This window comes from Lissotriton vulgaris, chromosome 2_1 (assembly GCF_964263255.1).
Source record: "Lissotriton vulgaris chromosome 2_1, aLisVul1.2, whole genome shotgun sequence".
Lineage (NCBI taxonomy): Eukaryota > Metazoa > Chordata > Amphibia > Caudata > Salamandridae > Lissotriton > Lissotriton vulgaris.
Genome location: NC_141687.1, coordinates 1193617819 through 1193631757, shown reverse-complemented (window position 1 = coordinate 1193631757; position 13939 = coordinate 1193617819). Strand labels below are relative to the sequence as shown.

Sequence of the window (13939 nt, the reverse complement as noted above, 5' to 3'; positions counted from 1 at the left end):
CTAGATCACAAAACTTGCTGGTGCACGTCTGCCATCTGCTGGTAGGTAAAAAAACTGTTTTATGTGCCATTTGCAGCATAAAATAAGACAAGGTTTGTCTCATTTCTTTTTCTAGTAAGGCAGACTACAGTCTCCGCCTTGGTTTAAAGCAAATGATGGGCGTTTGAAAAGGGCGTTTCCTTTCCGTGCTCTTTTACACATGATGCATGGCGCAATTGGAAAACGAACTTTTGTCCATGCAAAATCGATTTAAGTGTAGAGTTCATCGACTGGCGAGTCACAGTAGTTAAAGATGTTATATTTTTTGCACCTCATTTTTACAGGACTCGTCATTTGAAACTAACAATAAAAACAGTCAAGAAACACATTTTCTGTCACATTTACATTAGATACAGAATGCAAAAGAGTTCATAAGAAGAAATTTGTTTACCATTTTCATGGGACCAAATGCTGGAAACGTTTAAAGTCATAGACTCCCGGCCTAACCGCTCCGATATCCCCGGTTGGGCCTACCCTACCCACATCTCCCACATCCCCATCAGTCAACCTAACCGAATCTGTATGACACCAGTCTACTACAGGTCTTTAATTGCCTAGGGATATAAATTAAATACATTCATATGCTTCGTATTTCTTTGTTTTTAATTCAGTGAATGCAATCTCCTCATATGTTTCTCTGCACAATAGAGGGCCAGTGTACATGGAAAAGGGGGGGGGGGGTGGAGTTCCACATTTTTATTTTAGTGTTGTAATGCATAGATAACTAGATAACCACGAGTTTTCTAACATCCGGATATCCACGTATAAAAGTGATCTGTTAAATCTCTGTTGTATCTTTTTAGACAATAGGACTCTGTATCACTTGAAATTACTATGTATGAATATTCACTTTGTTGTTACCCCGGCGGCAATACTGGTCGTCATGAGTGTTATTTTTGTATTCTTATTGTCATGGATACTGTTTTTGAGTCTTATGGGTTTTGTCGATTCCTAAAAATTATGTTTAAAAAAAATCTTGGAATACCAGGTTAGTAGTGAGCTCTCGAGATTTAATGGTCACAACCCCTATTTCTATAAGGCCTGTACAAAAAGGTAACTAATCCAATCTATAAAAACATTTTTCTGTCCCCAAACTGGAAATTATTTATTGCCCTCTTTCAATGTTTTGATGTTTATATCTGTTTCCGCGTGATTCCTCTGTGTTTAAACAATGAATGAGGAGGATAACGGGAAATATGGTTTAACAATGGGGTATAACTCTTGACTAGGAGTTAGAAATTCTTAAGGACAAACACATGAATTAGTTCACCCTTCAAATAGGTTTTCCTAGAGCCTTGACACTGCATGATTAAATGCATGCAATTATTTCTCAGAAAGAGATTTAAATCATGTTCGGGATTCTTTCTTACATGTTGTTTATTCTTCCAAATTTTTATTTTTATATACTCACTTGTCACGTCCTAGTCTGACCAGTTTATATAGGTTATGCACTTTTGAGGCTTTCTTGAATTCAGAAACCTAGTCCACATATTCTCCGATGACCAACTTAACCCACCCAAAACCATTTAATAATATTTTGTCATAAATGCCAAAATTAGAAGTATTTTAAACAACTACTTTAAGCTAACTGCTAATAATAATTTCTAAATTAGTTACCTGTTTATGGAGGTAATATTTCTAGCAATATCTATACATTCAGGCCAAAATCATTTTCAGAGCGATATATTCTGGATCATTATCAAAAGCCTACTGTGGCATTATCATTTCTGAGTCCTGGGAATTAAGTAGAAGCACACTGTCCTATCCAGGCAGGCTGATATACGTTATCTTAACTTAATAGAATCAACTGCACAAAACATTGACGAAAATAATTAAAACGGGAAGACCTAAAAAAGTTTACTAGAATATATTTTAAACCGCAATCTCATTTTTACAGGACTCGTCATTTGAAACTAATAATAAAAACAGTCAAGAAAGACATTTTCTATCACATTTACATTAGATACAGAATGCAAAAGAATTCATAAGAGGAGATTTGTTTACCATTTTCATTTTCTGAGCACCATCTGAGACACACAAGGGATTACCCCCAACAACATAGCCGTGCCAATTGCAATAATACTTAACGAGAGAGCTCTGCATTTTATTGCATAAGCATGGCCTCACTGCCTACCTCTAGAAACGTGGTTACAAAATGCCATTGCATATGCCGTTTGACTAAAAATGTATTTAAACTATAAAAAACACTCAAGATAAAAATAGCAAATACATCAAACTGACAAGGCACTATTAGTTTCTGCTCTTGTTTACATATTAAGGCACATTTTGGTAATGCCAATCCAGCCTATAAAAAGGATGGAAACATTTTTTCAAGTATTACATATAATTACACAAATCCTCTCCATTGCGAGTTTCCTTCTTCTGCAGTGGAATACAAATACTGCTTCCTGACACCATCTTTGTCATACAATTGATTCGAATTCATGTTAACAATTTGTGCTTTCAAATATTTGAAATACAAGAAGTCCCACCAATGCTGATAAACAGAAGATGAGAAATGCCATCTTGCTCTCCCCGACACCCAGTTTTCTTGTGCAACTATATTGTGCAACTATAAAGTGACCACTAGTCTTACAGAGCAGATTGTGACCGATCAATGAACCTGTGAGCAAGGACATTTCTTCAATAGCTCGATCACTGTTAAACAATAAAAGCCATGTTCCATCCTCTGCTTCCAGATCACTGACTGCCCTACCACACCCCTACTTCCTCCAAATTGAATTAGGATGGGAGAGACGGGGAAGAAGAGCCAAAAGGACACACCAGTTCACATTTCTAACCAGAATCCGACCCTACACCATTCTCTCTCATCCTATTTACAGTCTTGTTCCCAGCCCCATGTGATATTATAAAGCCATGTCCCAACCACTCATTTGTCATTCCCGTCATTCTGGTTACCCTTTTTTCTATGTGCCTAGTTAAATATTGAATGTTACCTACTATTATTAAAGCATTTCATTCAAACAACATTTGAAACAGTACTTTCATGACTTACAAACCCTTTAAAAAAAAAGAACATCATTAATCACTTTAATAAATGGGACCTTGAAAATGGAGATGCAAAATCAGTGCACTAAAATATAACTGTTCTTTACTGACTGTTCTTATCGTTTTAAAACTCTGTATTACACAAAAGTAGTATTCATGGCCACTGGCATCTTTATAGTCAAAGGCAACAACCATGGTACCCAAAACCTGCTGATAGATAAAGGCTGATCCCACTTTCAGCATCCAAAAGCTGATGATTACGTTCTTAAAAGGCTGACTCAAGCAATTCCCAGCACAATGGAGGTCACTGTAAGGAAAATCCAGTTGAAATCAGAAATAAATGAAATTAGGACTAACAAACAGTTAAAACAAGACAAGGACTACATTTATAAACAAATAATTCCACAAAAAAAGCTAATCTTTAAGACCACAAAGCTACTGCTTTGGTAATACGATTGTTTATCATAGAAGAGAAAACCTACATACATTGTTGAGTATGCAGCATTGAGTGGGATTGTTTTGAATGAGAGGGATAGACCTCCAAACTTTATTTGAAAAGGAGAGCCCTTCACTTCATATACAGGTATGCATTCTATTTTGTGTTACTGAAGACCGTAACACTCATGCCGGTGAAGAGTAACTAGATGATAAGGCCATAGAAATGATCTGATATAGTTGAGGTTGTGCGCTTTTACTTCAGAAAGAAGATAATCTACATTTCACTTTTTCTGGAAAAATAAGTGTTTATTAAAGTAGCCCCAGTTACGGATTCACATGAAAGCCCCTTTCTAACAACCCTCATTCTTCAATGCAAAACAAAATCCATTGGAACAGAACAATCTCTAGAGTTAATGTAGTCTTACATAGTCCACGAGGACCTTAACATGGAAACAGATCAATCTCAACAGCATTAAAGTGCTCCTACATCAGCCCAAATTCAGACTTACTATATACAAATAAAGGGGACCTAAATTTCACAGCATCCTTTCAACAGCAGGCCTGGAGGTGTGAAACTTTCCTGTCAATAGGAATTAACCCTAACCTAAAAGGCAAACATTTACTTCCAAGTACATGGAGAGCCACCAATTGACCTCTCTCCGGAGCCAACATGCAAATCAGACAGATGTTTTATTTCATCCATACCACCAAATAACAGTTTGGTGCGAATGAGATCAACACATTTTCAAACCAGGAAAATTACAGCTCTCCCATCTGCAATCTAGAGCAGAAAGGCTCTCCTAGCCATAATGTTAAGCCACCAGTCCTCGCAAGTCACATTACTTGAGCAAGCTGGTCATCAATGCACCTACTCACATTTATTTTGCGTTCACTAGCCTACATTATGTAGAAGGACTGCATATTGTAGACTTTGAGCGTCAGCAACAGTAACATTCAAAACCACAATAAGTGAAATATAAGAAATATAAATTAGTACGATGGTTCCAGACCATTGGAGTGTAGGAAGCCATGCAACCAATCAAATCCATCAATCTAACTCTGGACACACAGCAATGATCTATCTATATTGAAGTGGGGAGAAAGATTTTTGTCCCTAATGACCCAAGTATACTGCGTCACCTACAAACATTTTTGTAGACCATATTTGGAACTTGGGCTTTCTTCGCGCAGTGTTGCCCTTTTTCCAGCATTAACATGAATATCAATTCTTTGCTTTGATGTTCACAGAATACTTCTAGTCTTGTTATACTGAAACCTTTCAAATCCTATTAGAGTCCCCACATCAGTCTTCATTTCTGGCTCCAGACTATTTTGTGGAACAGAGAAAGAATTCAATGCTGCTCCTGTGCGGGGAGGAGACAATATCAAATCAGATGATGGTAGTAGTTGGGGGAAGGGTGGGAGCTCGATGCTCAAGAATGAAATCAAAGCAGCACAGTCCACTGTTCTGACATCAAGGTAATGGTGCAAAATCCATTTGTCTCCATTACGAATGACAGTCACATTTAAAAATAAAAATATATAAAAAATATTTTGTTAAGACTTGGCAAATACAATATACCAAGCCACAGAGTAAAAAAGTCATATCCATCAAAATTTTACACGGCTACAGTCCGGTCTGCTGTTTGATCCAGTCTCGAAGCATAGTGACCCGGGTGTAAACACCAGGCTTGTCCCTGCGGGCACAGCCATCGCCCCAGCTGACTACGCCTGCCAGGTAAACTCTGCTGCTGTTTACTTCCACGCTTGAAAGAGGTCCACCAGAATCTCCCTGAAAAACACAGGTGAAAAAAGGTTAAAAACAACACTAACATGAAATGAGAAACCTATTGACACATCATGCAATACTGCCAGTATGTGATAGTAAATTTACAAAAACTGCCTAGCCTCTGTAACACAGGATGCACGGTAGGCTTGAGTGACAAGCTGTGTAGAAGGTAAATTGCAGAGTTTGGAATCAGGAAGACATGTTACTTTGTGATATGAACAGCAGCTTGATTTGCATTGAATCTATTTAGAGTCTGTAGTGGCAGTATTAATGCACCCTTTTGTTACTGTGCTCTTAGTCACAAATTAACCCTACAAGCTTTGGTGTGTATCAGTCTCATGTATGCCAAATACTATGGTCATCTATTTAACATAAAATAATCTGCTTGTTTTTGTTAATTATTATTCTTTGTAGTTTGATCTGTTTATTAGGTTTTTTTAAAGTCATAACAATGTATTACAAGCTTACATGTTTTACAAAAGCATGCATTGCATTTAAGGGGAAAACGGATTAATCAAGGTGGTAGACACAACTCCTTAACAGACAATAAGATTGAAAAACTCATGTCCATACAGCATTAGATATAATAACAAAAGGAGCCCACGCATAGAGTATATGTACTGATAGCATACATGTTCACATACATGCATGAGCTTCCCACCTGTATGTGAATGTACTTGAAGCAAACTACACTATTGCCTCCTAACAGCTGTGGTATATTGTCAAGGTTAGTGATCAGAAGCTGTGTATTTAAGTCCTAAACGTGTAACAACAACCTGTGAGGGGGAGGAGGCGAATGGGATGGGCTAAAGTAAAGAGGGGTGACGCATGCCCATAATTACCATCGCACTGCAATAGGTTAAATTGGTACGTTCTAATAACATGGTCCTGAAGTGAAATCTAGGGAAAATAGTATGTGTTACACACTCCAGCCCTCAGTATATGTTGACTATGTTATGTTATGTTCTGTTATAGCGCTCTTGTATAGCGCACAGCTACTCAAAAAGAGTGTCCCGGCGCTTTCCACCTGCAGCTCAGAATAAAAATAACACAACACAGTAGAAAAATAAGAAAAAGAAAAAGAACTGAAACTGAAACAATAAGAACAGCCTAAAGATTAAAAAGCCAAGTCTTCAGGCTTTTCCTGAACTGGAACAAATTGGCAGTGCTGCGCAGCGAAAGAGGAAGCGAGTTCCACAGCTGTGGAGCTTTGCAGCTGAAAGAGCGTCCTCCCATACGGGCCTTCCTCACCCGAGGGACCACCGCTTTGTAAAGGGATTCCGAGCGCAAGGAGCGGACTGGTCGATAGAAGGCCAGTCTTCGCCGCAGGTATCCGGCCCCTGATCCAAACAGGGCTTTATGCATCAGAGTCAGGGACTTAAACTGGATCCGCTTCCGGATAGGCAGCCAGTGTAATGCCTGTAGCAGCCCGGAAGCTCGGGCTCGTCTACGCAAGCCAAAGATAGCCCGGGCGGCAGAGTTCTGTACCACCTGTAGGCGCTGAACTAGGTAATCAGGGAGGCCAAGGAAGAGGGCATTAGCATAGTCTAGCCTAGAGCCGACGAGAGCCTGCACAGTAATACGCCTGTGCTCCTCAGACAGCAGGGGCAGGAATTTACGGAGCATTTTCAAAATTCCATAACAGGTGCCCGCCAGACCCAGAATATGTGTTCGCAGCGACAGCTGGTTGTCCAGCTTGACACCCAGATTTTTAGCCACCAACGAAGACTGTGCAGGAGGGCTCATGTCGGACGGCCACCAATGCTGCCACTCCGGATCGACAACGCAACCAAAAAACAGAACCTCGGACTTGCTAGAATTGGCCCTTAGACTGTTCCGTTGGAACCAGTCAAAGACCAATGTAAGACAGTCCCGAATTCTTCCTCCATCGAACTCCTGGTCTTTCCCGCAAGTGAAGAGGAGTTGCGTGTCGTCGGCGTAGGAGACGATCTGGGCCCCATATGCTTCCACCAAGGCCGCCAAAGGGGACATAAAGATGTTAAATAACGTGGGGCTCAACACAGAACCCTGTGGAACCCCAACTCCCAATGGCGGCATCTCGGCAGAGCTCTGGGAAACCCAGACCGTCTGGCGGCGGCCTTCAAGGAAGGATGTAAACCACCTGAGCGCCGTCCCCCTAAGGCCGATGTCATAAAGCCTCGCTAAGAGCGCCTTATGGGGGACGGTGTCGAAGGCCGCCGATAGATCTAACATGACCAGCATGGCCCTCCCGCCGACATCCAGAGTCTCCCTGATGATCTCAGTGACCTCTAACAATGCCGTTTCCGTACTAAAGTTAGGACGGAAACCGGATTGGGATGGGTGGAGCAGATTGTTAGCTTCCAAAAAGCGCGACAGGACACCGTGGACGTGTTTTTCAGTGATCTTCGTGAGGGCCGGAAGAAGTGAAATTGGCTTATAATTGGCCAGAGCCAATAAGGCCTGCAGGTGGTATACAACCTTTACAACGAATCTTTTACCACGCACTACCATTACAACGCAGTCATTACAACGCAAACCATTACAACGCATTGCGCTGGGGAGCGCTCTAGGATACGGAATAAGTTAAATTTACTATCCAACACCTTCCCTAGTGTCCACGGGGACTGGAGTTGGAATAGTAAATTAAACTATTCACTATCCAGCACCCCAAAGCGCTATGCGTTGTAATGGTATGCGTTGTAAATACCGCGTTGTAATGGTATGCATGGTAAAAGTATGCGTTGTAACGTCATACATCTCCTGCAGGTAGGTCAGATCAGTCAACATTAGAGTTATCGGTAAAGTCCTCCGGTGCCATCTCCAGTTGGAGTGTTGTTAGAATTATACTCCAAGCAGTAGCAATAGGGTATTTGCACAATCATAGAGTACCTCCTATCACCTTCTGCTTTAGCCCGATTTATCATGGATTGAGACCAGGCTTTCAGTGTCAGTGGGTCTTCAGCTTTCCAGCAGCGAATGATCAGCATCTTGGCCACCACCAGTTCCAAGTCTAAAAATCTGGAGGTGACTTTATACTTCCGGCCCCTGGCAAATATTCCTGTGATACATGCTTCCCACATATTTGGGAGCGTCCTGTTGGTGCTTGTGGACAGGAGCTGTATCACCTCTGCCCAGTAACTGTGTAGATTGGGGCATGACCATAACATATGCAAAAGTCCAGCATCTAACAGTTTAGAACGTGGACAACATGCATCTGTTCTATTAAAATACCTACTGATTTTGTCTGGGGACAGATATGCCCTGTGGACTATGTAAAACTGGATCAAGCGGAACCTAGCATTCCTAGGAACTGTTTGGAGCTTTCCAGCATCATAGACAATTCTTTAGGTGTGCATTGACAGTTCAAGTCCTTTTCCCATCTTTTCCACAGAGGTCCCAGATCTGTCATAGTGTGTTCACGATTCTTGTTTTTGCTTCCTAATGAAAATATGGAGCACATTAAATTAATCATCATCTGGCTGGAACAATGTGCTGTTTCCACTATTCTAAGGTGTAATTCTAGAATTAGATGATCCCATGAGCAGGGGAATGATTAGGTTTCTAAATATCCTGGAAAGTAGTCGAGTGGATAGCGGTGTCGAGTGTTGGAGTTTTGTTGCACGGTAGGAGTCTTTTGATGGTAGCGCAGTGAGGTAAAGGGTAAGCTGTGCCTTTTTCTCCCCCCTCCCACCAGCGGAGTGGAAAGACTTCATGGTCACAGCAGTTTTGTCAGCTGAGACTGTGGATCACATAGTTAGGGTTGTTCTTTGGTTGTTATGGGAAATTGATTTGCGAGAGTGACTTGGTCTGGTTGGAGGTCGAATTTTCTGAATATGGATTAGGCTAGAAAAGAATTGAAAGTTTCCTGCAGAGGTCTTGTGAGGGGATAATGTTGCTGGAGGTGTGGTGTAATATTTGAAGATAGCTAAGATTTCCTTGGTTATGCAATCTGTGGTAGCTGTGGGCTTGATATTTCAGATCTGCTTGTGGAAGCGCCAGAGGGGAGGTTTCTAGATGTTTTTGTCTGAGGTATCTTGGCTCATTTTACACTCATGCTCCCGTTTTCTGTAGTAAAGTTTTGTAAGCCTGAGTTCCTCAGAGAACCAGCTGGCATGTAGTCGGGTTCTAGCCAAAGTGTTGCACCAGAGTACATCCAGGGTGTAAGCATAAGCGATGACCCAGCTATTGACATTTATGATGGCTTTTGGCAAGTTGTTGGTGTAATTTGGCGGGTGCATGGTGAGGGTGGAAGCCTAATTCTCTTCTATGATGTTTTTCTGGCTACAGCAAGCAGGTCTAGTGGGGGTGGAGGTCCTTGGGGGTGTGGAACAGGAATGCTGAAACTGAGGATGGCATGATCTGTCCTGTTCATTAGTGATGGCTTGTCGACTCATGTTGGTGATGGAGGAGAAAATCCTTTTCAATAGATGTCAGGGAGCGTGAGTGGGTCCCGTAATGTGCAGAGTTAGTCAGAAGTTTCCAAGGAGGGTCGTAGCGTTTGGACCACTGGGGTCATCCAGGTGGAAGTTTGTGTCTCCGAGGAGGATGAAGTTGCTGGGATCAAATGTTAAGGGTGCTGGCTGGGGTCCAGGGACAGATGGGTGCAGAGAGGCTAATTTTTGGAGCACATTCATATCTAAGAATGTGCTCTTTAACATGTATGCACTTTCGGAGTGAAAGTAGCAGCATCACTATTTTCCCTTGCGGAGACATTGTAAAGGCATAATTTATTCACTCATATAGAAGATGATGGGATGCACTTACAGTGCATGCTCTTTATATGTCATGATAGTTTTTATGAGGAGATGTTGCAATCGAATGCTGATTGGCTACCTGTTTGTGCAACTTATCAAGCTTCATTAACGTCCTATTACTGCTGCTGTTAACATGAAAGACTGACAAAGATTTTTTTTTTTTAAAGGAAGCCATTGATAGTTTTTATGATTGCATTTTGTGGGCTTAAAAAGGTTCAAACCAGGCTCAGACATGTTGGTTATATTTTAAAAAATTAAAAAGTCTGAAACTTTTTTAAAAACAATTTTCAGCTCACAAAAAATGTCACAAGAAAGCTTCACAGACCTGTTGATTTTTTAATTAATACTTTAATAAACCTTTTCATAGTACTTTATTAAATATTTGTATAGTAATCACTATTAAACATTGCAATATGTGAACTACTTAAATATACATTTGATTAAAAATATTGGTGATTTTTGGAGAAAGATGATAGATCTGCTTTACATATATGTGCTCACTCTTAATTACGCTAATAAACACACTTTTTATTTTTTAGTTTTGTGACTTTCTGACAAAGTCTGTAAACCATCTGAGAGCATGTTTGGATGCAGGACCGGACCACAGGCCAGCCCCTGCACCCAATCCCATGCCACACATGGCCTTTAGGTTGGCTACCTGCAGCCAACCCCATGCCACAAACTGCCAAAAGGTGTGAGTGGCCTGAGGCTGGCTGCCATCAGGGCGTTGGATGCAGGGCCGGGCCACAGACCAGACCATGTGAGCAACCCCACCAGGCCAAAGGCCATGCACAGCGTGGTGTTGAAGTTACATGTGGTAATACAATTTTACTATAAAATAAGAAAACCCTAGAATTTCACTGAAAAAAACAAAGGTTAAACTGATATTGTTAGGAACCATCATTTTTCTTACTTTACATTAAAAAAAACGTAGAAATTCATTAAAAAAACAAAGGTTAAAGTAACATTATAGTTCGGTATAATTTCAGTAGCAATGTAACATTTTAAACTAAAAAAAAAAAATAAACACTGAAATTCACCAGTTCTAGTTATATCTAGAAACTATAACTCAGATCCTCGCCGTGCACTTTTAATTACCCCACATATTACATCACTTGTGACATGTTCTAAAACATCATTAATAATGTCACTGCAACATTTAAAATTAAATCATGTTATGTTATGTTAATATATATTTATTAAGCGCTCGTACGCCCAGGGTCTTCATGGCTCTATCGAAAAAGGAACACAACACAGATATAAAGTAAAATACAACTCAGCAGTAGGCCTGCATGAACAACCAGGTTTTAAGAGAGTGTCTGAAGCTGAGAAGGTCTCCACTCAATTTCAATTGTAAAGGAAGCGAATTCCAGAAGGTGGCTGCAAGATGGTCAAAGCAGCAGCCACCAAGACGTTTCTTTTTGAAAGATGGAACAATCAATAAAGATTTTTGAGCAGAGCGAAGATTTAATGATGGGTTGTATCTAGAAACAAGGTCTTTTATAAAGTTTGGGGCCGTGTTTTGTAAGGTTTTAAAAATAATACACTCAGTTTTAAATGCAATTCGCTGCGCAACAGGTAACCAATGCAATTGTTTCAGACCAGGTCTAATAGATTGCCACTTTGTAAGTCCAAGAAAAAGTCTAGCGGCTTGATTCATTCATTAATGACCAGACTAAGCATGACGGGGTGTGAGTTATAGTTACTTGAGGGTGAATCTATATATTTATAAATTACGAAGTAGGGGTTGTGTCTCGTTCGGAAATGGATACTTTGCCTAATGATTTCGTACTATTAATGCTGCTAAATGTCTATATATCTAAGTGCCATCCTGTTACATGTTTTTCCTTTTTTTTTTTGTAGCCTACTCCAGTATTGTGTAAATTTTTATGTCTGTTGTTATATGGTTGCATTTTCTTTACAAACCGAATAAAGCATCTTTGAAATTGAAATTGAAATTGGATAATTTGGAGTGCTTATAACTTAGGTGCCGTTTAACAAATCTTCCAAAACCTTCGAATAAGAAGTCTCCTCCACCTCAGCTCCTTCCTGGAAATTTTCTCGACAATCTGCCAAGCAGGGGCCAAGAAAACAAGTTGGAGCTATTGGCATTGTAAATGACTTTGCCTTTTATTTATGTTTTGGTTTTTAAAATATAAATAAAAGGCATTATCATTTACAATGCCATTAGCTCAAACTCGCGTAAATGAGAGAACTATGGCATTGCAAATGCTTGTTACACCGATTATGTGGTTTGCACTTCCGATATTGTAAGATTCGTGTAAAAATTGGTGCAATTACTCACTTTAAGCTAGTGACGTGTCCTCCTACTATAAATTGCAGTAGTGGACCATTCTGCATTTCGACCCGATGGCGTCTGCGCTAGCACCATTCCAGGAGGCAAAGTTAAAAGGAATCAGCTGATTAGTCAAAGACAAATGTGCACAGGAGAGTGTTAAGTGCACTGGAGTGCTAACCTCTTCACACAGTGCAATTGTGGAAGTGACGGCTCGGCCCGTTTTGGGAGACTGGAATTTTGCCTATAATAGAAGGTGGCATGGTGTTATGACTGCATAGGTGGTCTGTAATAACAGGCAAAATGTGTGTCACATTGCAACCAAAATTACGGTAGTAATGCCTCGGACAACTGTAGTGCGGGCTGGGGGAGGGGTGAGAAGGCACGGACAACAGGAGTGCGGGTAGGGGGAGTGAAAAGGCACGGACAACTGAGTGCGAGTGGGGGATGAGGGGTGAGAAGGCACATACAATAGAGTGCAGGCTATGTGAGAAAAAACAAGCATTTATGTAACCCTCCTTCGCTCGATCATGTTCTGCACTGTTTAGAAGTGATGATAAAAGAAAGAAAACTACACGAATGGTGCAGGGGGGGAAGCCCTAGGTCTTTCGAAAACACATAGTAGAAATTCACCTCTCAAACAAAATCCAGCAGTTTAAGTATCCTTTCTTTACTCGAAGTAGGCATTCTGATTGGCTAGCCGCTTCCCTAATTCAACCTCTGCTGAGATGCATCACTAAGGCGTGTTAAGTCTGATTACATCAACGTCCCTGCACGTCCCCAGAATGACCATACACTCACTGCAATCGATCTAAAAGTGGAGAACGTGACAGGTCTTCTCTAATCAATTAGCAACGATGGTCTAACTAAAAATAACTTCAAACACAAAATTATTTATTTTCATAACTTTGAGCTTATGTGACACAGCAACACGTTTTAGGTAAAATTACAGTAAGGTTTAGGGTAAGTGGCAATTGTGCCTATTAACAGTTGCCAAAAGAGCAAAGAAAAAGTACAAGAAAGGTTATGTATAAATGCATTCTTCTTGTTTTAAAGCACATCATTAGCTTTAACTGTTGGTGTGGTGGTGGGTGTACCAAAAGCAACATAGCAAAAAATAGTCAAACAAAACAGACAAAGAATCCTATACAAATGGAAGGCATCATTCTTCAAATCATCGCCCCACCTACCCCTGCAATCTGGTAGTAATGTGCAAGCCTAAGGGCTCCTCCGGTGGCCGAATGGGATCGCATCGCACAGTTAAAAATCTACACATTTCTCAAATTTGAAAAGCGAGGGTACTTGGGCGGGGGGTGCGGTGATCGGAAGCTTGAACATCAAATGCCTACTGTTTCAGCTGCGGCGACCGACTCCGCCAATTTATAATTTAAAACGTTGCGATTGTTTACATATATGTATATATGTTCCTAATGGGTATTGTCTGGAGATGAAGTCATGAAATTAGCTGCATCTCAGAGATCTGGTTCAACTCAGCAGAATGAAGAACTGTGAAAGGTGAAAAACAAGGGCCACCTTCGAAACTCCCACAGCATTTCAAACCATCTACAGCAATGCTCTGAGCAAATAACCCGACTGGGGGAGGGAAAGTGAAAGTGCGCAATGCGCGCGCGC

The 13939-nt window shown here is 40.7% G+C and overlaps 1 protein-coding gene across 3 annotated transcripts in view; it reads right to left on the bottom strand.

Annotated features, from left to right (window-relative positions):
• Window positions 1–1893: 1893 nt before the first annotated feature.
• ST14 (ST14 transmembrane serine protease matriptase) overlaps window positions 1894–13939 on the bottom strand; it is a 423216-nt gene continuing 411170 nt past the window's right edge. For all 3 annotated transcript variants that reach the window (XM_086956919.1, XM_086956920.1, XM_086956921.1), the window contains exon 19: window positions 1894–5278. In XM_086956919.1, coding sequence (XP_086813045.1) covers window positions 5114–5278 — 165 coding nt within the window. In that variant the 3' untranslated portion in view covers window positions 1894–5113. The remainder of the gene's footprint in view (window positions 5279–13939) is intronic.